Genomic DNA, 27820 nt, shown 5'->3' with positions numbered 1-27820 from the left:
AGGAAGCCGCCAGGCCGGACGGGAGACGCGTGCCTGGAAAGAGCTGGAGTCCCGGGTTTCGCGGGGGGCGCGGCTGCCGCTGGCTTTCCCGTGCCCACAAATCCCGCCTCTTCCCAGGCTCCGCCGTGCGGACGCCGCTCGCCGGGGAGCGGATCCCGGACCCAGCCGGGGATGGAGCGCCTGGTCCACGCCGCCTTGGCGCAGCTGAGCGAGGAGGAGCTGGCGCGCTGCGCCTTCTACCTGCGGAGCCCGGAGCCGGCGGGCGGCGCCCGGGCCGAGCTCCAAGGCGCAGGCGGGAGCCCGGCGCGGCTGGCGCAGCGCTACGCGGGCCGGGCCGCCGAGGTGCTGCGAGAGGCGCTCCGCCACATGGGCCGCCGCGACCTGAGCGAGGCGCTGGCCGGGCAGGAAAAGGCGGGAGCAGCGGCCGCGCCAGGTAAAGGCCGCTGGCGCTGGCGCTGGCGGGAAGGGGGTCGGGCTGTAACCTGAGCAGCGCCGCCGGGTGCGAGGCGCTGTACCGGGCGAGCTGGCACCGGCTCCAGCCCCCCGCCCCCGCTCACCTGCCGCGAGCTCCGTTCGGCGCCGCGGCGAAGGGCCTCTCGTAGCGGGAACGGAGTGCGGACTCCGACCCCCTGCCCAGACCGCCCCCACCCCCGGGCTACGGCCGGGAGCTGATGGGTGCCTCACCCCCGCCCCTGGAGCCTGCCGATTTCCTCCCCTGCCCGCCTACAGCATTCCAGCCCCTTGCCGATCAGCTCCGTGAGCAGTGACCCCCCCCTTCAGTCCACGTGGGGGTGGGTGGGGGGTGTCTATGGGGTTAATATTAAATACCGAATAACAGCTTTCAGCCCCCACTGCCCAGCCACAAACCAGGGGTCTGTGTTTAAACAGCCAGGGGAGCCATCCAGCTCCCCCTGCCCTGCCCGGTCTGGTGGAGTTGGCAGCGCTCTGGTTTTGCTGAAGAATTAGACTAGGCCGAGGAAAGCAGGGCCCTGCGTTTCAAAGCATGGGAGAGGTAAGTAAAAACCCACGAGATTTGTTAAAATAGGAAATCCAGGGGAGTGGGCGGGGGTACTGACAGTGCTGGAGATAAAGCTCCAATAGTACCTGGTCCTATTCTCAGAGCCGCTACAGAATTATATTGCTCTGTCAAACTAGCCCTCCTGAACTCTCATTTGTTTCCCGCAGGCACAGTCCCTGTGCATTATTTCTGGATCACAGTTTCAAAGCCAGTGTCCTACCCCCAGGCACTATCAACTATGCTCACTGAAAACGAGGACATCTAACCAAGTGAATTGTGCAATCCACGGGTGGAACTCCTGCTGCCAGTGAAAATGAGGGCAAAACTCCCACTGTCTTCAATGGAAGCAGGATTTCACATCACACCTGCAAAACTAAGCCAGGATCATGAACAGACATTTGTTAATAAGAAATATAAGAGACCGGGCCCAGGCTGGGTATTTACATTGCCAATCTTAGTATTATAGCTTTCCTTTTGTGTTTGAGAAACTAAACTGAAAACTTAAACAAAAAGAGGGTCACAGAAATAGACTGTAAAGACGTACTTCATGTGACTAAGACAGTAATTTAGAGAGAGAGGGGGGGTGAGGTAATATTTTTTATTGGACCAATTTCTGTTGGAGAGGTTTCAGAGTAGCAGCCGTGTTAGTCTGTATTCGCAAAAAGAAAAGGAGTACTTGTGGCACATTAGAGACTAAAATTTGAGCATAAGCTTTCGTGAGCTACAGCTCACTTCAGCGGATGCATTTGGTGGAAAATACAGTGGGGAGATTTATATACACACAGAGAGAACATGAAACAATGGGTTTTATCATACACACTGTAGGAGAGTGATGAGCATCACCAGCACCGGGGGGGGGGGGGGGGAAACCTTTCATGGTGACAGGAAAGGTGGGCCATTTCCAGCAGTTAACAAGAACATCTGCAGAACAGTGGCAGGTGGGGTGGGGAGGAGAAATAACATGGGGAAATAGTTTTACTTTATGAAATGACTCATCCATTCCCAGTCTCTATTCAAGCCTAAGTTAATTGTATCCAGTTTGCAAATTAATTCCAATTCAGCAGTCTCTCGTTGGAGTCTGTTTTTGAAGCTTTTTTGTTGAAGTATAGCCACCCTCAGGTCTGTAATCGAGTGACCAGAGAGATTGAAGTGTTCTCCAACTGGTTTTTGAATGTTATAATTCTTGACGTCTGATTTGTGTCCATTTATTCTTTTATGTAGAGACTGTCCAGTTTGACCAATGTACATGGCAGGGGGCATTGCTGGCACATGATGGCATATATCATATTGGTAGATGCGCAGGTGAACGAGCCTCTGATAGTGTGGCTGATGTGATTAGGCCCTATGATGGTATCCCCTGAATAGCTATGTGGACAGAGTTGGCAACGGGCTTTGTTGCAAGGATAGGTTCCTGCGTTAGTGGTTCTGTTGTGTGGTTGCTGGTGAATATTTGCTTCAGGTTGGGGGGCTGTCAGTAAGCAAGGACTGGCCTGTCTCCCAAGATCTGTGAGAGTGATAGGTCGTCCTTCAGGATAGGTTGTAGATCCTTGATGCGTTTTAGTTGGGGGCTGAAGGTGATGGCTAGTGGCGTTCTGTTCTTTTCTTTGTTGGGCCTGTCCTGTAGTAGGTGACTTCTGGGTACTCTTCTGGCTCTGTCAATCTGTTTCTTCACTTCAGCAGGTGGGTATTGTAGTTGTAAGAATGCCTGATAGAGATCTTGTAGGTGTTTATCTCTGACTGAGGGGTTGGAGCAAATGCAGTTATATTGTAGAGCTTGGCTGTAGACAATGGATCGTGTGGTATGATCTGGATGAAAGCTAGAGGCATGTAGGTAGGAATAGCGGTCAGTAGGTTTCCGATATAGGGTGGTGTTTATGTGACCATCGCTTATTAGCACCGTAGTGTCCAGGAAGTGGATCTCTTGTGTGGACTGGTCCAGGCTGAGGTTGATGGTGGGATGGAAATTGTTGAAATCCTGGTGGAATTCCTCAAGAGCTTCTTTTCCATGGGTCCAGATGATGAAGATGTCATCAATGTAGCGCAAGTAGAGTAGGGGCATTAGGGGACGAGAGCTGAGGAAGCGTTGTTCTAAGTCAGCCATAAAAATGTTGGCATACTGTGGGGCCATGCGGGTACCCATCGCAGTGCCGCTGATTTGAAGGTATACATTGTCCCCAAATGTGAAATAGTTATGGGTGAGGACAAAGTTCAGCCACCAGGTTAGCCATGACATCATCAGGGATACTGTTCCTGACGGCTTGTAGCCCATCTTTGTGTGGAATGTTGGTGTAGAGGGCTTCTACATCCATAGTAGCTAGGATGGTGTTTTTAAGATCACCAATGGATTGTAGTTTCCTCAGGAAGTCAGTGGTGTCTCGAAGATAGCTGGGAGTGCTGGTAACGTAGGGCCTGAGGAGGGAGTCTACATAGCCAGACAATCCTGCTGTCAGGGTGCCAATGCCTGAGATGATTGGGTGTCCAGGATTTCCAGGTTTATGGATCTTGGGTAGTAGAACCAGAACCTTGGGAACCAGGTCGCGGTTCTAGGGGTGTGTCTGTGTGGATTTGTTCTTGTGCTTTTTCAGGGAGTTTCTTGAGCAAATGCTGTAGTTTCTTTTGGTAACTCTCAGTGCGATCAGAGGGTAATGGCTTGTAGAAAGTGGTGTTGGAGAGCTGCCTAGTAGCCTCTTGTTCAAATTCCGACCTATTCATGATGACAACAGCACCTCCTTTGTCAGCCTGTTTGATTATGATGTCAGAGTTGTTTCTGAGGCTGTGGATGGCATTGTGTTCTGCACGGCTGAGGTTATGGGGCAAGTGATGCTGCTTTTCCACAATTTCAGCCCATGCATGTCGGCAGAAGCACTCTATGTAGAAGTCCAGTCTTTTGTTTCGACCTTCAGGAGGAGTCCACCCAGAATCCTTCTTTTTGTAGTATTGGTAGGAAGGTCTCTGTGGGTTAATATATTGGTCCGAGGTGTGTTGGAAATATTCCTTGAGTCGGAGACGTCGAAAATAGGATTCTGGGTCACCACAGAGAGATTCAAGCTTACACAGAGCTCTTTTCAGGATATTACCTCACCTATCTTGTCTCTCTAATATCCTGGGAGCAATACAGCTACAATACCACTGCATAAGACAGCAATGGAATCAAAAGGTTTTTCCAGTTTTGTTTATATAATCAAGGTTAATATACTATAACTTGGCAGGTTAAGAGCTGATAGCCAATACAAATTAATGTAAACAGGACATAAACCTGCTAACCTCATTTTTTATATGGGCCTGACCTAAACACAATCGCTGTTTCCTTCAATGAGAATGTTACATAAGTAAAGCTCATAATCCGGGCAGACAAAGTTTTAAGGGTAGAACAAGAAATCTGTTAATATATTAAGGGTTCTGAAGAGATTGTGGTCAAAACAACAGTTTTATACCAATTAAGTAGTACTACTATTTTGTTTAAAATGAGTTTTTCCAAGTTTTGAGATCACAGACTGTTCACTCCTGTAGTTCATTGTATAAAATAGTAGAATGTAGGTGATGCTAAGAAAGGTGAGATGGAATTAAAAGATTGAAACTCAATTTACATACAGCGCAGTACAATACAGACAGAGTGTGAATGTTAAACATTTAAAAAGAGGAACACTCCTCTGCAGTCCTCTTCCTATTTTTAAGAACTTATTTTAAGGGAAGGGAACAGTCTTCCTTTCCAGATCACTCCCTGAACATAAGACACTTAAATGCAGAATAATAAACCACCAGATAAAGATTTAGAAGTTTGTTTCCAGTTGAGGTAAAGTTCAGCACAGCAAGTTCCCAATGTATGGGCCAGGGTGAGGCTCTATTTTGGGCTTCTCTCCCCTAGGCCTTTTTAGCCAGTGATTTTGTATTGGTGCTGCCACTGTTTCAGTTTACATGGTAGTAGCAACAGTAGGAGAACTAGTGTAGATAAGGCAACTGACAGTATTTTAACCATGGTGTCAAGTAAACTTTATCTGAGTAGGCTCAGATAACATTGTGCTTAATATACTGACAACTGGCTTAAGTCCTAGTTACTGTTGTCACGGGTGGTGGAGTTCAGTCAAGTGAAAAATTTGACAAAAAAAAGCCTAGTTCAGACATAGGCTTAACTCACCTGGTCAAACTGCAGAGCAGGAGAAGCATATTCCTAGGTCTGCAGTGATGTGTGCATTTAGCATCGGGGGAGGAGTGGATTTTCTGAATCGGGTTTGTTGCAATAGCAGTTTGCACTGTCAAATGTGTCAACTGAGACTTACAAAAAATGAGAAAAGGAAGATATTAAAAAAGTCATAGAAAAACAGCTTCACCTGCCATTTGAGCTGCATTTGTAAATTACTTGTTTTTAAATATCCACACAGCTGCTGTACTGAGAACTGGTGAACAACAAACCACGAATCAGACAAGTGATACAAGTTTTAAAGGAAGACGAACTGAGCAAAGTGACTATGAGGCATTGGTAATTGTATTTATTTTTCAGAATAGTTCAATACCCGTGAAGCCCCTGGGCCAAGTTCTCCTCCCAGTTTTATGGGTGCAACTTTCCTGGACTTCAGTGGGACCTGCCCTTGTGTGACAGAGAGCAGAATTGGCCTCATATTTGCAAATAATTGAATTTTCCTGAATCATTATGCAGTTCTCAGGTTGATAAAGATGACATTAAATAGTTTGCTTAATCCTGCTATACTGTGGGCTGGAGCCTGAGTATAGCCAGGTTAAGCGGAATTTCCAAAAGGGGATCTCCCTTGGTATGCAGGTCATGGCCCATCCTATAAACACGACCAGTTGTAGGGTTTACTACCATGTAACCCCATCAAAATTAATAGGATTATTCATGGCAGTAATCCGTATGTGAAGATATGTTTGCAGAATTAGGCCGTTAGCTGTTTCATGGCTATAACTATAGCCCCTGGATGATAGTAGTGATTGCTTCCCCTATGCTCTGTCTACAAGAGGGATTATGGCTAGTGAATCTGCATGATTATGGATCCACTGGCCACTCTCCTCTCCCTCAACCCAGGATCAGGCATTGTCATGGAGAGAGTTGGCATGGAGCACTGCTCCTGGAGCAGGATAATATCTTGAGAGAATTTTGAAAAACAGGAAAAGCTTGGAAGCAAATCAGCGTCACATGCAAAATTAAAGGAAGCTATACTTACGGCCTAAGATATGAATGCTGGAAATATGCCTATCAATTTTATTAAATTCCAAAATAAACATAATGAGAGATGATACAATCCTGGAGCTCACAGGCTCTGCTCCATAAAGGTATTTAGGCTTTTAACCTTCATTGACTTCAATGGAAGTTAGGAACCTAACTAGATCTTTGTGGAATTGGGCCGTAGAGCTCAGGTAGAGCAACAGCACAGAGTAACTTCAGAAAATTACTAGTAATTTTACTGATAACCACATTTCAATATAGTTGTAGAAAACTAGCATTTGTAGATAGGTTGAAATCCTGGCCCTGTTGAAATCAATGGCAAATTTTGCCATTGACTTCTGTGGGGTATGCATTTCACTCCACTTTACTTGAGACATTATGTCAAATTGTGCCTGGCTTCAATGGGGTTGCACAGGTGTAGCTGAGAGCAGAATTTTTCCCTGACTAGAACCATCTGATATTTATCTCCTTTTCATGTGTCAACCTAAAGTCTAAGAATTATTTGTTAAACTGAAAGAACGAGGAGTGCTTGTGGCCTTATGCTCAAATAAATTTGTTAGTCTCTAAGGTGCCACAAGTACTCCTCGTTCTTTTTGCTGATACAGACTAATACGGCTATCACTCTGAAACTTGTGAAACTGAGGAATGAAAAAAATCCATCTTTTTTTCCCTCTTCTGAATCAGGCTTCTAATGTCAGCATTCTCCTGTGACTAATTTTTATATTGCAACTATCCCCAAAGTGTTTAATGTTCAAGGATAATGTTAACTAGCTTATTTTGTTTATTGCTTGAAATACAGAAATAACTTGAACCCAAATCCTTAAATACAGATTTTTTAACCTGCTATTGATCATTTTAGATATTCTCTAACTGAAAAATTTGGGCCAAATTCTCCTCAGTTGTGATTTTAAAAAATCATGATTAATTGCAGTTTTAATTGCACTGTTAAATAATAGAATACCAATTGAAATTAAATACTTTGGATGATTTTTTACATTTACATATATCGTGTATTCTGTGTTGTAATTGAAATCAAAGTGAATATTTTTTTTACAAATATTTGCACTGTAAAAATAAAATAAATGGTTTTTCAATTCACCTCATACAAGTACTGTAGTGCAATCTCTTTGTTGTGAATGTGCAACTTACAAATACAATTTTTTTTTTTGTTACATGACTGTACTCAAACAAAACAATGTAAAACTTTAGAGCCTGCAAGTCCACTCAGTTGTACTTCTTGTTCAGCCAATTGCTAAAACAAACAAGTTTGTTAACATTTAAAGGGAGAAAATGATACCCTCTTCTTATTTACAATGTCACCAGAAAGTGAGAACAGGCATTTGCATGGCACTTTTGTAGTCAGCATTGCAAGGTATTTACGTGCCAGATATGCTAAACATTCGTATGCCCCTTCGTGCTTTGGCCACCATTCCAGAGGACATGCTTCATGCTGATGACGCTCAATAAAAATACTGCGTTAATTAAATTTTTGACTGAACGCCTTGTACGTCCCCTGCTCTGTTTTACCTGCATTCTGCCATATATTTCCTGTTATAGCAGTTTCGGATGTTGGCCCAGCACATGTTGTTAATTTTAAGAACACTTTCACTGCAGATTTCATAAAACGCAAAGAAGGTACCAATGTGTGATTTCTAAAGATAGCTATAGCACTCAACCCAGGGTTTAAGAATCTGAAATGCCTTCCAAAATCTGAGAGGAACAAAGTGTGGAGCTTGCTTTCAGAAGTCTTAAAAGAGCAACACTCCAATGTGGAAACTACAGAACCAAAACCACCAAAAAAGAAAATTAACCTTCTGCTGTTGGCGTCTGACTCAGATGATGAAAATGAACATGCATTGGTCCGCACTGCTTTGGATTGTAATCGAGCAGAACCCCGTTGTCATAAATATAAAGGGAAGGGTAACTACCTTTCTGTATACAGTGTTATAAAATCCTTCCTGGCCAGAGGCAAAGTCCTTTTATCTGTAAAGGGTTAAGAAGCTCAGGTAACCTGGCTGGCACATGACCCAAAATGACCAATGAGGGGACAAGATGCTTTCAAATTTGGAGGCGGGAAAAGGCTTTTGTCTGTCTATGCGATACCTTTGCTAGGAACAGATCAAGGATGCAAGCCCTCCAACTCCTGTAAAGTTAGTAAGTAATCTAGCTAGAAAATGTGTTAGGTTTTCTTTGTTTTGGCTTGTGAAATTCGCTGTGCTGGAGGAAATGCATATTCCTTCTTTTGTGTCTTTTTGTAACTTAAGGTTTTGTCTAGAGGGATTCTCTGTTTTGAATCTGACTGTAAGATTATCTTCCATTCTGATCTTACAGAGTTGTTCTCTTATCTTTTTTTGTTCTTCTAACAAAGTTCTGTTTAAGAATCTGATTGGATTTTTTGGGTCTTAAAAATACAAGGCTGATTTGCGCTCATCTTGTTTATTCTCAAGCCTCCCCAGGAAAGGGGGTGTAAGGGTTTGGGGGGATATTTTGGGGAAATAGGAACTCCAAGTGGTCCTTTCCCTGATTGTTTGTTTGTTAAATCACTGGGTGGTGGCAGCAAATCCAAGGGCAAAGACTTTGTGCCTTGGGGAAGTTTAACCTAAGCTGGTAGAAATAAGCTTAGGGGGTCTTTCATGCAGGTCCCCACATCTGTACCCTAGAGTGTCAGAGTGGGGAAGGAACCCTGACACCCGTCATCAGCATGGACACATGTCCCCTGGAATGGTGGTTGAAGCATGAAGGGACATCTGAATCTTTAGCGCATCTGGCACCTAAATACTTTGCAACGCCAGCTACAACAGTGCCATAAGAACGCCTGTTCTCACTTTCAGGTGACATTGTAAACAAGAAGCAGGCAGCATTATCTCCTGCAAATGTAAACAAACTTGTTTGAGTGATTGGCTGAACAAGAACTAGGACTGAGTGGACTTGTAGGCTCTCAAATTTTACATTGTTTATTTTTGAATGCAAGTTTTTTTTTTTTTTTTAAACAATTCTACATTTGTAAGTTCAACATTCATGACAAAGATTGCACTACAGTACTTGTGTGAGGTGAACTGAAAAATACTAGGTTTCAGAGTAGCAGCCGTGTTAGTCTGTATTCACAAAAAGAAAAGGAGTACTTGTGGCACCTTAGAGACTAACAAATTTAAATTTGTTAGTCTCTAAGGTGCCACAAGTACTCCTTTTCTTTTTGAAAAATACTATTTTGTCTTTTTTTACAGTGCAAATATTTGTAAACAAAAAATTATTAAGGGAGCACTGAACACTTTGAATTCTGTGTTGTAACTGAAATCAGTATATTTGAAATGTAGAAAACACCCAAAAATATTTAAATAAATGGTATTCTATTATTGTTTAACAGTGCGATTAATTTTTTTAATCACTTGACAGCCCTATTAGCAACACATCAGTTTGATGTTCTAGACCAATGGTCTCCAAAGTGGGGCATGCGCAAGACAATCCCTGTGAGTGCGCGACAGGAGGAGCGCCGGTGGCACACCTGCGGCAGCTCTTCTATGTAGCAGCTCTTCCTCCCCCCCCCCCCCCCCCATCGGCGACCCACCTGCGGCAGCTCTTCCCCTTCTTTTCTTTGGCGGCATGCCTGTGGCAATTTTTTTTTTTTCCCTTGGGGGTGCGTGATCAAAAAAGTTTGGAGACCGCTGTTCTAGACAAGGCTATAGAAACCCAATCCTAGAGGTGCTCCCACAGTTAGTGGGATTTCTCTTAGCAGAGTAGTTGCAGGATTGGGCCCTCAGTCATTTGTTTCATGTGGAAAAAACATACTTTGTTAGAATGCTGTTGTTCAATTAAGCTACAGATCATTTGTCAAACATTTTAATTTAACATTTTGAATTAACAGGATATGTATGACATGAGCAAAACCCGTGTGGCTTTTATGATGTGTGTGACAACACACAGGTGCGGTGCAGAAAAGGATATTGAAATAATGAATAAGTGGTTTGACAAGTATCAGTTTGAAACACCTTCTGGACAGTGCATAGATCCTAATGGGCAGGTAAGTCTTAAAAATTATACCATACCAAGCAGATAGCTGCAAATGGAATGCCTTCCACACCCCCAATAAGGGTTCACTTGGTGCTATTTGAAGCTGTACTGAAGCAGAAGTCAGTACTGTAAAATGTTTAGAAAATATTTCCCCACCAGAGGTATTGATTATCTTTTATAGACAGGGTTTGGGTTAACTGAAGTCCCTGAAGCTTTGCATATGGATCCCTTGCAGGCTGATCTTCCCAGGGAAAGGGACAGCCTAATACAGAAATGTTTAAAACTTCAGCTCCCTGGGTGGCAATAGAAATTCTGCAAATGAGCTCCCCTCCTCCAATACCTAACAAATCCAAATGCTTGGGACATTCAGTTTCCTTATCTGCAGCTGTGTGGCTATAGGCTGGCTGGAGTAAGCTCTCTGAATGATTGACTCCAGGCTTGATTTGAGACTAGCTGAGCCCACAAAAAAAAGTTAATTTAGAAGGATAGAGGGGGGTGTGTTTTCTTCCTTTCCCTTTCACTCTTTTATTGCCAATCTGCTGTATATTATTACACTATGGGGCTTTCCCCCTTCCTTTGATTGCTCTTTTGTGGAAGGGCTAATCTTTAGGCCTCATGATCTTGGTAAGGGACTGAGGCATAGGCAGTGTGGCCTAGCAGTCACAGCTAGGCTGGTATCCACCAGACAAGGATGGCCAAGAGGTGATAATCAGTGAGCAGGGATCAGAGTGATTGCCAGAGTGAAGATCAATAAGGAAGAGTTCGAGTCAGGCCAGGGATAGAGTCCAGTGAGCTGTTAGCCAAGGAGATCTTGATAATGCTGTCATTACAGCATTGCTGAAACTGGCCCTTTTTCTTCCATAAATTCCTTTGTGTATTTCCCAAGATTATAAAATCAAGTACAATATTTGGGTCAGATTCTACCTTTGCTTACACTTGTGCAACACTATTGATTTTAATGGCAGTTGTATCTGTGTAATGGAGAGCAGAATTTGGCCCAACAATGTTATTTCTCTGTGCCTGAGGTAACGTGAATAATTTCTATAATATTGTTGCACCAACTTCCTGCAAAGTTTTTATACCATATCATGCTGAAAAATCTATGAATTTAAGAAAACATAAATGTATTTGAATTTTAAAGGTGTCAGTATAGACTGCCTTGAACACCTAAAAATGTAGTATATAAAGTGCTTGACAGCTTTCATATTTGCATTTACATTCTAAAGTTATAATTTCTCAGCTCTGTTTCCTTTCTGCTCAGATCCAGTGGCACAGCACCACAAAAATCTGCATATGCAAAAGAAAATGCTTGCATTTTAGAATTCAGGCTTGTTCCTGGTATTAAAATGCAAGGCTGCAAAAGCTAATCTGTACCCCTATATAGAAATGAGCCCACCCAATCTTGCTCCCATTTAAGTCAATTGGAATTTTGCCATTGATTTCAGGGGGAATAGGATAAGACCTTAGGGATTTCAGTGGGAATTCTGGGGGCACAGCTGCAGAACTGACTTTTAAATACTCTCATGACTCTTCTTTTAAGGAGTTGAGTAAAATTAGATTAGTGGCAGGCAAATGTCAAATGGTTATGAAGGTCTGTAAACTTGTAATTATAAAGCAAGCTTTTTAGAATCTTTGAGGGCAAAAGGGCTCATGGACTTTCCCTCACCATATCCTCATTCTGGAGGATTTTTAAATTAAACAAAGTACACGTTTTAGATGGACTCAGTTACCCTTCAAAACTCTTCCTTTGCCATTGCTCCCATCGTTTCTTCATTTGCAATAAATTAACTGGGACTTGAGCATATTTACCAGGAAAAAAAAAATACACGTCAAGATCTTTGTCTGCCTTGTATCAAAGCCTGTAATTACTTGATATATTTTTGTAGCATGGCAGGCACTCACTGCCATGGTGCCTCCTGCTAGTCATCCAGGAATTAGCTCTGTTCCAGTCTCAGAGCGCCTCCCGCTGGCCAGTGTCTTCCTACTGATGCCAGCTTCCTCCTGATTTCCACCACTTATAGCACTTAGGGCCCCATGTTCCTCCCAGACCCTGGTGCCCCTTACCTTGGAGTGCTGCCCCACAGCAGTGCCCCCACACTCTGGGTCTTCCCTCCCCAGGGAACCCCAAGAACCCCAATTCCCTAATCCCACCTCACCTCAGTGACCCACTGTCAATCCTCATCTAGCCCCTTCCCTCAGGGGCAAACTGCAGTCTGAAGTGGCCACTCATCATTGGCAAGAGGGTTTGGACCTGTTGCCTTTCCAGCCCCAGCTGCCTCCCTGCAGCCCTAGTACCTTCCCTGGCCTTTAGCAAGGCCTAAACCTGGGGACTCACCAGGCCAGAGCACCGCACCTCACCTCTGCCTCAGGTACCCTGCTTGCTCTCCCAGACAGCCTGTTCCTCTCTGCTCCTCAGTTGGAACAAGAGTGTTCTCTTATTCCTTCATCTTGCCCTTTTATCAGGGTCAGCTGGACCCTAATTGGGTGTGGCCACACCTTCAGCTGTTTACCCAACCAGCCTCCCTTGGCTGCTTTTAACCGCTTCTTAACCGGAGTGGGGTGACTGCACTGCTACAATTTTAGATGAATAATACCAAGTGTATTGCTCAACTACAGCAGTTTAGAGTCACAAATCCTTACAGGTCTGATTATGATCTCACTTTGCAAGCGTAAATGAGGATCAATTTTTATGAATTTGCTGAGGTGCCTATTAGACTTTAAAGATGAAATCTAACAAACTAAATTTGTCAATTTGATAAGTTTTATAGCTAATATAGGAATGGAATCTAGTTAGGATAACTCCTTTTTATTGAGTCCAGGGAGCATAACTTACTAATTTTAATGCAAGATTCTATTCATGCCAGCTTTTACTTTGGAACCAGTATTTCTAAAATCAAGACACATGATGCTCTTAATCAATCAAGATTTTGATAATTCACCCAGAACCACATATGTGTACAATCAACCGTTCATCAATCAAGTGTAGACATAGCCAATGTTCTAGGTGTGTAGTGAACACAAAAATAAAGTCTTGCAAGCAACTGTCATAGACTAAGGTTGAGATTTTGCAGTTATCTCATATACCAGTACAAATCACCAACATTCCTAATTACACTTACTTATGTTCATCTGTGGTCAATTCTTTAGTACCTCCAACACATTTACCGCTCTTTCCATATTTCTCCAAGTAGTAAGGATGCACTTGTCTTAAAGATACTTTTAAGAATCCTTGTTGTTTGAATGGGGTGACATGAAAGGGACAAATTTCAATTTTAAAAACAATTATATAAATTATGGTTTTAAATCTTTTAGGCCAGTTTGCATGGGCTTACAAAGACGAGCATGCTTATAGCAATAGTTAGTTAATATGCAACATATAGTTACTTGAGATCTCACTAAAGAGTGTAGACTCAAGGTAACTTTCAGTTATTTATATTCAAGATCAGAAAGAGAAATACAGGCTGAGGTGAAATCTCACCATTTCTTTGTCCTGTAACCCAAGAGGAAGTGAGAGCTGTTCACCAAGCTGGTCAGTGTCCAATAGCATATTTAGGTTCTGCAGCTAATCAGTAAGCTCTTCTTCCTGTAACCCTGGATGAAGGGAGAGGCTGTTTTAAGGGGATAAGCTAAACTCTGGGATCCAATAAGGTGACCCAGTTTATGTATCCTGTTTCAGGGTCTGTTGGAGAAGGGCAGTCCTCTGATTTTCTATCTGATGTTGTCTAACTGAGGGCTCAGATTTCAGCTGTTTCTCTTTTGTTTCCATTGGTATCCAGTAGATGGCATAAGCATATAACAAATTTCTTCAATCCTTTTCTTATCGGAATCTTTTTATGTTGGACTAATTTCAAGGATTTTTATTTCAATCCTCCACAGACTAGCCTGTTTGCCTTAAAGCATGGGGTCACAGCGCTACTCAGGTTTGGCAGAGCCATCGGTTTCATGACAGAGGGGTGATCGGACAAAATTTGAGTGAGTAGCGTTTTGACCTGGTGCACAGGGTCACAACACCACTCAAATTTGGCCTGTCCCCTGTCTGTCATGATGGAAGGGTGGCCAGACCAAATCTGCCATCCCAGGCTGCTGCCCAGATATCTACCATCCTAGTCAGCTGCCTAGTTTCCCTGTAGTGAGTGCAGTCTCTGATGATAGGAATGTATTGATTCTCATTATCTTTAGCTCCAAGAGGAAGCTAAAGGTTTGGAATATGCATAAGGGCAATTGGTGGCAGTCTTAGGCTATGTCTACACTGTGCATCTTACAGTGGCCGAGCTGTGCCACTACAGCAGTGTTGTTGTAAGATACGCAGTGTAGCCACTCTTTGTCGGCAGAAGAGAGCTATCCTGCTGACAAAATAAAACCACCCCCAACGAGGAGTGGTAGCTTTGTTGGCAGGAGAGCATCTCCCACCAACAAAGTGCTGTCCAGCGCATTTTGTTGGTAAAATTTTTGTTGGGCAAAGGTGTGGTTTTTTTCTCATCCCTGACCAACAAAAGTTTTCCCAACAAAAGTGCAGTGTAAACATAGCCTTAGTTGCTGCAGACAGAAGGGCGGAGTGAGAATTGTAGCTGTTAACAATGTTTTTCAGGGCATGTTTGATACCTCTGGTTTCTTACAACTTACAGTAGCTTTATATTAATATAAATCTAATGACCTTAGTGGGGTTACTCCTCATTTACAATTAAGTGAGTGGTATCTGAAGCAGGCTCTAAGGCCCCAATTCAGCAAGGTACTGCCTGGGACCTCACTGTCTACTTATTGGTAGGTTAACACAAGCAGGCAGAGTCCCTGGAGTAATGACAAAGGCACACAGAACATCTCTTTATTAGTGGATGAGGGCACAAAGGCAGCTCCCCTCCTGCCAATGATGCTGCTGACCAAACACAGTTTTGTTTTCTCTCTACAGCAGGAAGCACATTCACTCCTGAGCTACCTCTCAGAGTTACTTCCTGCATCAGGGGCCTTTCCCTGCGGGGAAGAACCACTCACTTAGGAGCTATCTGTTGATGTGCTCAGAAACACCCACTCATACAGTAACTGTTACAATGTTTAAGAAGAAAGTGACAGACTTTATGCATGTGATTAGTACCATTGATTTCAATAAGACTTGTTCACATGCCTAATTTTAGGCATATGCTTAAGTATCTTGCTGGCTTGAGCTCTAGATCAAGAAGGGAAGAAATCTAAATCCCAAGGCTGTGGGGGAAGAGCTGCCATAATACAGCTTTTTGTTAGCTATTATTATTTATTTGTATTATAGTAGCATCTAGGAGCCCAAGCCATGGACCCACTATGTACAGTTAATGACACTGCAAGGTGTAATAGTGGCTTTAAAAATACTTTTTATGGCTAATTAAATTGATCCTTTAGCCTTATTGTTTTTTCATTTGTTAATAAATAATCTCTTTTGAGATTTAATTATTTTGATCAGCGTATCTAATTCAGCTGTTTGTGACAGGAAATATTGCCAGCATTGGAAGAGTTCCGGGATCAAATCAATCAATCTGAGGATGAAATTAGCTGCTGCCTCATTGCTCTTATGAGTCATGGGAGGAGTCACGGCCTCATTCAGGGGAAAGATGGTGACACTGTTGATCTTGATGATATATTTGCATTATTCAACAATGTACAATGCCCAAAGCTCCAAGAAAAACCTAAAATCTTTATCATTCAGGCATGCAGAGGAGGTGAGTAGGACATTAAATAGTGTTTGCAGGATTTCAGAATTTCAGCCTCTTTCTATGAAGGTTTCATTTCAAGTCTCTATAAAGGGCCTAGAATATGTATGATTAAATCTAGCCCAGTGACCTCAGCAGTTCTCTGTACTCTGGTGTTGGTGTTGGACAGCTGGATTCGGTCCCAGTTCTGGTCTCTCAGTCTCGAAGCAGCCAGCATTGAAAATAACACAGAGAACATGTGTTCCTCCCAGAGGGGTGGCAGTGTCTTGCGTTACTGCACAGTGACATCCTGGTCTGTTAAGGACAAAATGCCAAAATGTATCTAACCTATCCTCCTAACATAGCAGAATGGTGGAGGTGACAGGGGCCTCAAAGTTAGTAGTGGAAAATGGGGTAGTCCTAAGGACTCTGACTGGGAAACTGAAGACAAACCCCTTCCTCACAAGAAAAGGTACATAAGGCCTGACTTCAACTAGTGCCTGCTCTTATTGGGCAACCTCCTGGCTTAACAATTTGTAAATTATCCACAAGGGAATGGAGTATAAATATCTATCTTCTTAGAAAGGCCAGTTTTGCCAAGCAACAGACTTTTTTCAGTCCATTGAATAGTCCCATAAAACCAATTTCACTGATGAAATACTGTGGGGATTTGCTATATATGATACAATATTTCACAAGTACAATTTTATCAAAATTGACACAGAATCAGAATTAATACACTGCCTTTTTTTACCAGGAGACTGTGTTCCCTAATTATTAAAAGAAAGGGCTGGGAGCCAAAGAGGAATCAGGGTTCCAACAAGCAGACAGGCTCATGAAGTCCTAATAGGTTCAGAGAGGCACCTAAAAGTTTGGTTACTTACATGAATCTTATTCTAATCATCTGAACCTCATAGATCTCCAAAATGGAGATAGAAAGCTCCCAAGAACAGGCTCTTTCATGATATTTTGTGGGGCTCTGGGAAAGATGTAACCAAAACCTGAATTCACCCCAGTTTAGAGCACACTTTAGGTTTTAACGCAAGTCAAACATCAACCAAGATCCATGGTTGTTTGCAGACTTGAGCTTTTGCTATTTGCACAACTTTAGACATTGTTGTCCCCCATAAACCACAGCCAGGCCGCACCTTCCTCCCAGACATTGAGACTGTCTAGTAGAGTTGGTTGATAACATTATTTTATTTATTTATTTATCATTACAATATTTGAAATTAAATTGTTGTTTTAATTCTTCAGGTTACTGAGATACATAATTTTTGTTTTCAAAATCTTTAGTGAAATTTTCATCAATTTTTGGTTTCAAAATGTTTGTTTCAATATTTTTGAATTTTGATTTTTTTTTTCTTTTACCCCTTCTTTTTCTTTTCCATTTTTTTCCTGTTTTCAGGGGTAGAGGGAGGGGCAATGGAAAAAAAGAAAGGGGGGGAAGGAAAAATGACAAACCAGAAAATTGAAATAAAAAGAAGAAAAAGGCTGTTATTCATTTTCTAATTTTGAGTTTAAAAAGTAAGAATTTCTGATTTTGATAAAACAATATATTTAAACAAAATGTACTTTACTCAAAAAGTTTCCTCAACTCTGCTATCTAATAATCCATCTAGCTAGATTACACCATATCTCACTCCCTGCATTCCTTCAGTAGCTATAGGTGGGAGTGCCAGGATGGGAAAATATTCTGATACCTTGTAGCTTTTGTATAAGAGGAACAAGTGTATAAACAGCAGCCCATACATGCAAGTCACTTGGAAATCATTTGACACCAGGCAGTCATTTTACAGTTTAAACATATTTCCTTGTCATAAAAACAGGAAAAGAAGACCATGGAGTTGAAGAAATAGAGCATGAATTCAAGGAAGCTGATTGTACTTATAACTTGATAGCTATCAGGAGGTTGCCAACAGCTAGTGATTACTATGTCGTGTATTCCACTCAAAAGGGTAAGAGAGATGAGGCCAAGTTAGGCCCCAATTACATGAATTGTGGTTCGTTCCAGTCGGGGTTTGTATGCGTGAGAGTAGAATTTGACCCTTTATAAATGCAATTTCTGACTGTTTTTTTTGGGGGGAGGGGGGTCCAGTTCCAAGTTAGTATAGTGGTTGTTATCCCCGTTCTACAGAGAGGTTAAATGACTTGCTCAAGGTTACACAGGAAAGCTTGTGGCAAAGCTAGAATCTCTTAACTCTAAGCCCTGTTCTTTAAATACAAAAGCATTTCTGACATAGGCTTTGGGGTCTCTCAATAACTTGTATTTCATAGTATGGGAAAAAGTGTAAGAGATTTATACTGAGAAAAATACAATTTTCCTCTATTGGGACCAATATCCAAACAGGATACAGAAGGAGAATGTGAATTCACATCAGTAGTCGTTGTATGGGGAACAGACTTTTAATTCCCCAAATGGTGAAACCGGGCCTAGTGGAAATGCTGATGTAACCTCACCCTGATATGATAATGAACTCTTGACAGCTGGGAGGTGGCCTGGAACAGTGGCCTGACGAGCAGGCCCTAGTCGGATAGAGAGACCTTTGAGACACAGTAGGGAGAGGCAGTCTCAGGTTGTCCTGACAGAAAGGGGGTCAGTAAATGGACATTGATTTCAAAAGATGTAAGATTTTTATTTTATTTTCTCTACATTTAAAGGCTCTTTTATATAGGAAAGCTATACTAATCTAAGGCTTGAATTTAAACCAATATAGTACTGCTGGTGTAACACCCCATGTGGACACTCTTATTCTACTATGAGTGCCTTTTTCAGTTTAGTTTGTCACCTGGAAAAACTAAAGGAAAAAAAGATTGTCTTTACTAGACTATGTGTATCCACTCAGGGGGGAGGGTGTGTATGTAGTGCTGGTAGAGCTATACTGGGAGTTAGGTGCCTAGGCGCTTTAGAAAAATCCCACTAGGTTCCTATCTGTTTCTTAGGAATCTAAATATCTTTTAAAATCTGGCCCATAGTTAGGAAACCAGTAAGTATAATAAGTGGTTATTTTTTGGCGAATGCAGCTGCTCAGCCTCTCTGAAAGAAATGAGCTGCTGTTGAAGTCAAAACTGACATGGCTATTAATAGCAGTGTTCACCACAGGAAACCTATCACACCTCCAATTTACTGAAAATCCAGGCAAAAGAATTGTCAAACACAGCTTCTGATGGAGAATTTTACTTTACATGAGTAACAAGATGGGGGAAAATCCACTAAAATTTCGTGTCACATGGGTAGACTAAGGCACTTGTGCTATATCATGATGGAATGAAAAACAATGCATCAAATTCTTCATTGGATTTTGAGCTGGTATTGTTCAGTTTCATCTGTGACTAGTATATTCTAATCTAGTGAGTGGATGGTGGGGGGCGGGGGAGAAGGGATCAATAGTGTGTGTTTGCATTTCTTTGTCCTGATTACAGTAATGATAATTGCATTGATTTTAATGAATTGCATATTTTTTTTAAAGAAATATGATAGTGGGAACTGGAGGTGTGTGAGGGAAAACAGGCCTTGAACTGGGGCTTCCTTTCTCTGGAGCCTTTCTGGTCCTTCTCCTCTCTTTTTTCCAAATTAGCTCTCCCTGCCCTTCCCCGCAGAAAGACTATATTGTTCAACATGTATAAAAACAATAGAGATTTGAACAGGGCTTTCTTTTGTGGGAAGGGTTAGAGGAGGCCTATTTGCGGAGTTTGGTAGAAAACATTCCTTGTAGTTGCAGGTACAAAAGTCCCTTACATTGCAAAGAAGCATTTCCACTAATGCAGTCAAACTGACATTAAGTCTTGGGTATTATTTGACCTTAGCAATTTTGTACTAAGTCGAAACCACAAAAACCAAAGCATTCAGAAAAAAAGCCGCACAACTACCTACGTCCTTTCACACTCATCTACATCCACTCTCAAATACATATAATCCCTAACAACCGAGCAAATCAACCACAGTCTTCAAGGCAGTTTTAGATTTAGAGTTAGTGGGGTTCTGGGTGCAGTTTAATTTTTGGGGGGCCCCTCTCAGGACCTAGCCAAGAAAAGGAACATTCTCTCTTATTTCCCTCACCCCCGTTTTTCATTTTTTTTCTTCATCCTTCTCCTATATTATAAGTAATAGGAAGTAAATGAAAATAAAGTGAGGTACATTGATTGGGACAGGGGGTTGGGGTGCAGGAGGGTGTGTGGAGGTCAGGCGCAAGGAGGGAGTTTGGGAGCAGGCTCCGGGCTGGGGCAGGGGGTTGGAGTGCAGGAGGAGTCAGGGGGGCATCGCTTACCTTGTATAGCATGGCTCCCAACACGACTGGCACACCCCTCTGGCATCAGCTCCTAGGCAGGAGGGGCCAGCGGGTCTCTGCGCACCAATCCCGCAGCTCCCATTGGCTGCAGTTTCCGGCCAATGGAAGCTGTGGAGTTGGCACACAGGGCCGGGGGCGACATGTGGAGACACCCCCCCAGGGGCCGCAGGGACATGCTGGCCGCTTCCGGGAGCGGCACGGAGGGAGGGAGGCAGTGCAGGCAGGGAGCCATCTTAGTCCTGCTGCTGGCACGTCTCTGTGTGCCCCTCGAGGGGTAGGGAGGCAGCGAGTTTCCGTGCGCTGCCCCTGCCAGCACACAGAGATGCCTCTTCCCCCCCCCCCCCCCCCCCACCAGAGGCACGCAGAGACGTGCCAGCAGCTGGCCATTTTCAGGAGCAGCATGGGGCCACCGGCCACGGATTGCAGGAAGCCTGAGCCCTGCTGCGCTGCCAGCCGGGACTTGGGGGCAGGTTGTGAGATGAGATTTGTCCTGCATTTGGGGGGGGGCCCCCTGTCATTGGGGGCCCCATTCCACCACACTGTTTGTTTCATGATAAATCCGCCTCTGCATCAAGGATGCTCGACAGCTTTCACTGTCCCCGTGGCATGACAGAATTTCCGGGGATGAGAATTTATTAGTTTTTATTTGTATTGCAGGCCTCCCAACAGTCCTGGGTTTTGTGGGACTGTCCTGCTTTCACTCACAAAGTCCCCTGTCCCTGTTGAAGCAGCTCCTGTCCTGCACAACTGGCTGGGCTTGTCTCCCCACTCAGGGCTTTTCAACCTGGCCCTGGCAAGAGGGTTTGCAGTGCCACACAGGTTTCGCCTAGCCACCCTGAGGGGGTGGCTGGGCCACATTTGACTGAGTGACATTGCAATTTCTGGTTGTGTTGGGGGGGCCAGGCCAAACCTGAGAAGCACTGCGACCCTGTGCACTGGGAGCCAAGTCAGGACGCCTGGAGCAGAGTCAAGCCCAGCCAGCCCTGCAGGACAGGAGGCGCAGGAGCTGCTGCTGCTGTGGGGTGAGTGTGGGGTGAGCTAGCTCTTCCACTTTCTTCTCCCTCTCTTCTCCCCCCCCACCGCGATGCCCTTTCCTGGGTCTCCCATCCCCAAGGGCAGGACCTGTCCTGCTTTAGCTACTGGAAATGTTGGGAGATATGGTATTGGCTTTACGAGCTATAATACCTTGCTATTTGGGAGCAGCATTCGGTGTTGGGTGGTTTGTAAGGTAAGCGTTAGTTTGTTAGGTCAGGAAGAGCCCCATTAAACTGGTGGTGTTGTCTGGCTTGCCACAAGGGTGTGCAGCCTACTTCCTCCTTCACCTCCACCCACCTCTTTTGATCAATGCATTAGGAGGCGAGGTAGCACCACAGTTCTGCCAGCTCCCTGCCCCTTTTCTGCTCACTTGCTCATGGTGAGCAGTGGCAATGCAGGGACTGCACTCCACAGGAGACTCAGAACCACAATCGATTCTAGCTGATCCTAACATAGCTACATAGGAAGGAAGGGGAGAACCATTATGTCTCCCTTTTCCTCTAGGTGCCCGTGTTAGTGCTAATGATCACCTAGTGTTAATATGTCTTTAAAAGTTCTTAAGTTGAATTTTGACAATCAACTTTTATTAGGAAAAATCTAAACTGACGAGCTGTTCCTGCTTTTTTCCATCTGTAGGTTATGTTTCTTTGCGTAACAGGGAAAAAGGCTCTAGAATGATTGAAGCAATGGATGAGGTCTTTTCAGAGCAAGGCATGAAGTGGCATATCGGCGATTTATTTACTAAAGTAAGTATGCAACAAAACTGGATAAAGAATATGTTCAAGGTGACCTGCAAAGGAAAACTAATTGGATGTCTGCTCTTTATTGCTTTTTTGCCAAGTATGAAAATAGGCTAGGGTAGCTATTTGGGGTGTTTTAAAGTTTTTCTCCTTTTTCACTTCAGAAATTTGGACTTTGTTTACACTAGAAGATTCTGAAGGGCAAAATTCACTCTTGTTCTGAGGACCAGCATAAGGTCTGTGCAGTACTCACATCTTTAAAATAGCAGTCCAGTGGTATTTAAGTGATACATAGATCTTGTGCTTTCATTCTGCACAGGAGTGAATTTCACCCATATGCAGCTGGTAAAATAGTGGAATTGTAATATCTCAAGAAACAAGAGATTGACAACCAAGCAGTTGGAGAGGAGAGGGAATTTTTAAAGCTCTTTGAGTAACAGCTTATTTACCATCAACCCCTCAGACATACTTGGAAGAAAGGATGGTATGGTTAGAGTCACCACAACTGCCCAGTTTGAGAAAGCTCCCAATATGTGCCTGATACCTCCAGCAAAATTAGGGAAGACTAAACTTAGCATTCCTGATATTAGCAAGGCAAAAAAAAACCCAAATGTTAAAAAATAATACACGTTCAGGTTTTCTTTATATAAATAAGCAACTGTAACAACAACAAAATGGAACAACCGTAGTATTTTAAATTTCCTTTAGTAGTCACCCTTAATTACTATGTATGTTGGGCCAGATCCTCAGAGCTACACCAGTTTACAAGAGCTGAAGATTTGGTCCATTAAATACATCTAAAGTAATAAAGTTAATAGAGACCGTATATTTTACATCGTGAATACTATTCATGTGATACTATTGCTGAGTTGACGCAAGTGGCTTTCAATTTTCATTAACAATAAATAACATCAATTTCACTCTACACACACAAATCAATGAAAAAATATTTCCATTGATGATGATCAAAATTTAGAGGTAGGCAAAGTAAGAAAAATGCTCCTTGAGAAGTCATAAATCCAGTGATTTAGACTTTTGAATTTGGCTTGTTACAAATGGACTAGCGAATAGTAAAAACAGGTCTGATTTGTTGATCTAAGGATATTTACTATATGATGTTGACAATTTGAGTTTTTAACCGTATATAAAGTTTAACTTTTTGAATTTCAACCTCTGTTTTCATTAAATATTTGTCTGATCACTCTCCATAATTTCACACCACTGTGAAAATTTAAATTGATAAAATCTTTTAAAAATAAACGTTTGATATTAGCCATTGAAATGATAAAAAAAAAAAAATTGAATTTTGGCAAGGCTAGCCATAAGATACTAAGAAAAAGTCAGTAAAATAAAAATCAACAAAATAATGTACATGACTGAAAACAAGCTGATTAAAATCATAGGATGCAGGATAGGAGTGGAATACATGGGGCTGGGGGATGCCTAGCCAAGGGCTGGAGGGAGTTGATTTTCACACACACTCATTAGAGAAGTAGTTGACATTAGGTCAGAGCCCAGTACTTTTCACTGTGGAGGCTTGTGTTCAGAAGCCCACTTGTCACCTTCCTGTGGTTAAAAACCTACAGCTAGAAGGGCTCAGTGAACTCTGCAGCGTTCACCTTGGATAGGGTGTCCAGATGACAAGAACAAAATATTGGGACACATGGGGGGGCAGCCACAGGCTTATGCCCCACACCAGGGTTGGCTCTAGGTTTTTTGCTGCCCCAAGTGGGGGGGGGGAAAAAGTCAGACTGCCACCAAAGCAAAATATCGGGACAAATGGCGTCCTGACCAGCGGGACAAACAACTAAATATTGGGACAGTCCCGATTTTATTGGGACATCTGGTCACCCTAACCTCAGAGTTTCCGTTTAATATTCCCTTAAGGAGGAAGGGATTAAATGAGTCTCAGGCAGAAGAAACAGCTTCTAACCCAGGGATGGGCGAACTTTTTGGCCCAAGGGCCACATCTGGGGATGGAAATTGTATGGCGGACCATAAATGCTCACAAAATTGGAGGTTGGGGTGTGTGTGGGGGTGAGGGCTCTGGCTGGGGGTGCAGGCTCTGGGGTGGGGCTGGGGAGGGTGCTCTGGGCCGAGACAGAGGGGTTTGGAGGGCAGGAGGGGGATCAGGGCTGGGGCAGGGGGTCGGGGCACAGGAGGGGGGGAAGGGGTGCAGGCTCCAGGCGACACTTACCTCAAGCAGCTCACGGAAACAGTGGCATGTCCCCCTCTGGCTCCTACGTGGAGGTCCGGCCAGGTGGCTCTGCACACTGCCCTGTCCACAGGCACCGCCCCTGCACGCACAGAGCAGGTCAAGCCCCAGACCCTGCTCCCCGGAGCTCAAGCGCCGGATTAAAATGTCTGAAGGGCTGGATGTGGCCCCCGGGCCGTAGTTTGCCCACCTCTGTTCTAACCCCTCACCAATCCAAAGGGAAAGGAACCTTTAAACCTGTGGAGGGGCCTCTCTGTGATGATTTTGAGTTTTGCCAACTTGCTAGACAGGAAGGAGCCACACTGTCATTGGCTGCTTCTTCCATGCAGTTCCCCCTCCCCCAGATGGGAGTGCAGAACAGGTGCTTTGCCTCAAGTAGAGCTTTTGCTTCTTGTTCATTTGTAGATGCAGATTTAGACAAGACACAAATGCTCCAGGACCCAAAGATGCATGGTCTTCCTTAGGGCTCAGCCTACATTCCTTCCCCCACCCCCACTCAGCCCTATAACAGATTCTGTGTGTAGTAGCATCATTCACCAGTGAAGGTTTGGATTATGTTTTTATTTATTTTTTGATTAAGGTTTTATTTTTCAGATCAATAACAACCTGATGCACGAAACTTTTAGTATCCATGGATGCCCTGTGAAAGAGACAATAGTCGTCGAATCAACTCTGACCAAAGCCGTGTACCTTGCACCTTAACTGGTTGTTCAGTGGAAGACTCACTGCCTTTTGAATTGCTCAAAATACAGACAGTGAATAAAAATAAAATAAATACAGATAATAAAGTTTAAATAGTCACCTTTTTCCAAATTATAGCAAAATTCTTTAGGATGTTCCTTTTAACTAACTAGATTTATTACTGCATTTTAACAGCTATTTTCAATAATGGCATTTTTTTTTCAACAAATAGTCCCATTTTTAGAGAGCACTTTTTTACAGGATCTTTGAAAAAACCCAGTTTACGATCTTATATTTGTCTTCATTTATAAATAAAGTCAACCAGTAAAAACAGTTTTATGTTGAGAGATCACTGGCTCCTTTTCCAGTTCTGCAGAGGGCATTTTCTCGTTCCCTGTACTACTACTTAAAACTCTACCATAAGTTCTACCCTAACATCCAACAAATCTCTTACAACAGCTTAGTCCTAAGTATTAGCCTGGGGAGTCTGTTCTAGCAGCAGTGCGACAGAGTTGTTTGAATGTTACCAATAATGTGTCCAGTAATTTCAAGTGTGTGGTGATGCACGTCATGTATCTGAAGAGAATAATGGGCCCAACCACTCTATTTCCAAGGCAAAATAAGCCTACTCTTCAAGTCCATGGGAGTCTTTCCATTGATTTCGGTGGATTTTGGATGAAGTGCTAAACGGGGGGTGCTGTTCATAACATTAGAAGGGAGGGGGAAGATTCTTCCTATGTTGCATAGGATTTACTGTATTGGCTCAGATTAGGTACCCACTTATTCTACAGATTATCTGTTAATATGCATTGCTTTATCTTTACCCAGTTTAAATTTAATCTGTTCCCACTGCACCCAGGCCCACAACATGTTTGGTTATCCTGAATTTTGCACTATCAGTAAGTTTTGTACTGTAATATATTAGTATTAAGAAGTTAAGATAATGATAAAGCCGTTATATTATATAATGACATATTCTCATCATAAGGAAATGTGACTAAATTTGTACTCAATCTTTTTAAAAAAGGGGAGACATAGAAGCAGTATGTTATCATATTTAACTTGACTTTTTAAACTTTATTATCTGTATTTATTTTATTTTTATTCTCCATTTGCATTTTGTGCAATTCACATAAAAATTGTGAAGGATATAGATAACTTAATGCTGAAGAAAACACCCAAATTATAAAATGTTTGAGTCTCTCCCTGAGGCTGACCATTCCAATGATCTTATATGTATATAGTTTCCTGTTTGCATCCCTTCTCTGTTTTCCTCTGTCACAAGGGAAGAAATGCAAGCATATTTTAAAATTAAAAATATGGCTTCTAATTTTGAATTATTAAATCAAATTAATCCTTGTGTAGCACTGGAGAGAGAAGGGTTATTTTGGAGACAAATTTGATCCATGTTTTGTTTTCTCTGCAAGGTATCGCTGATTTTAGTAAACCAAAGAGCCACCAATATATGTTCGACCCAACCTGAGGAGCCTGGTATCTTGTGATCCATGGGGCTTGAAGAGCAAAAAATGAGGAAAAAATAGAAAGGCATTAAAAGTACCCAGTCTATTTTTTTTAATCAACTGGGAAAGGAAAGAGAATAGAAAAACAGTAGAGGAGATGACAAAGATGAACCAGAACAGAAACATAAATAAAGTGGCCCTACCTTTTTTAAAGATTTAGTACCACTGATATACAGTGTGTATTGAATGTTCAAAAAAAGAAAAGGAGTACTTGTGGCACCTTAGAGACTAACAAATTTATTAGAGCATAAGCTTTCGTGAGCTACAGCTCACTTCATCGGATGCATTGAATGTTCAGTATGCCATTGAAATGCTGATTCTACCAGCCATAAGTACCATCTTTAAAGCTTTAGAGCCTTAGGATATGTCCACCCAGCAACAGACACTTGCGATTGGCCCACGCTATCCAACTCGGGCTCACAGAGCTAGGGCTGTAGGGTGACTGTTTTATTGCTGTGTAGACTTCCAGGCTTGGGCTGGAGCCTGGGCTCTAGGATCCTGCTGAGGGGAGCAGGGGGGAAGGGCCCCACAACTTGGGCTCTAGCCCAAGCCCAGAAATCTATACAGCCCCATAGCCTGAGCCTTGCAAGCCCTTGTCAGCTAGGATGAGCCAGCCATGGATTTTTTTCATTGCTGTGTAGATATGCTCCTTCTTGTCATCTTATTTAGAGCAATTTCTTGGAAACCTTTACTTATATGAGTTGCCTCAATGATGTGAATTAAACTATTAACAAGTAAAAATTATTCCTAGGAGCAGGCATACTTGCATTACCTTAGCATATGTAGCAAGTATATAATATCAAATACACGTTTAAGAGGGGCTATTTAACTCAACTGGAAAAAAGTAGGATACTTCAGGACACTTCTTTTTTTTTTAAACCATCAATGACTACATACATTAGTGTTAAATACCGTGGCTTGGGGAATATCTGAAACTTCTGACTAACCAGGTGTACGGATTAATGGAAGTGCTATTCTGTGGTGCAGTGTCACTGATACAGAAATACAGGGAACAGAGGGAGTAATGCTGATGTTAGCTTAATGCTTTGTACTCTATTAAAAAGAGTAAAAAAAAAAACTTTATTGAGACCTGCTATACAAATACAAAGCTGTTGATTAGTGCTTACAGGTGCAAAGAGGCAAATTGGGAAGTTAAGTGTGTGATGAACTAACGTAAGAGCACAGGATGGACACGCTGTAGATTAGGGTAGTTAGGATTTTTGGAAAAAAGGAATTTGGATAACTGGAATTCTACTGTATTATAAAACCTAGATAATAAATTCAATTGATAGTTACGCGTCTTATAAATGTCCATACGTCCCTGAGGACTTCAATGAGCTGTAGGATTAAAAATAATAATGTTAACAAAAGCCTTCCTTTTAAGGAAGCATATTATACATATGAAGTTCAAATTAATAAATTTAAGGACACTGAAATTATAATATTGTCTAAACTTTTATACCAATCACTACTATGAT

At 42.7% G+C, this 27820-nt stretch overlaps 1 protein-coding gene across 1 annotated transcript; it reads left to right on the top strand.

The window, feature by feature from the left end:
* On the top strand, positions 1-27436 carry LOC119851632 (caspase-14-like). The gene is made up of 7 exons (XM_038391785.2): positions 1-433; positions 5398-5495; positions 10060-10215; positions 15664-15892; positions 17692-17820; positions 21823-21932; positions 24736-27436. The coding sequence occupies exons 1-7, from the start codon at positions 172-174 to the stop codon at positions 24841-24843; spliced, it is 1092 nt and encodes a 363-aa protein (XP_038247713.1). The 5' UTR covers positions 1-171; the 3' UTR covers positions 24844-27436.
* Positions 27437-27820: the final 384 nt, after the last annotated feature.

This window comes from Dermochelys coriacea, chromosome 2, assembly GCF_009764565.3.
Source record: "Dermochelys coriacea isolate rDerCor1 chromosome 2, rDerCor1.pri.v4, whole genome shotgun sequence".
NCBI lineage: Eukaryota > Metazoa > Chordata > Testudines > Dermochelyidae > Dermochelys > Dermochelys coriacea.
The sequence above is the reverse complement of the archived record's forward strand: the minus strand, read 5'-3'. Positions and strand labels throughout refer to the sequence as shown.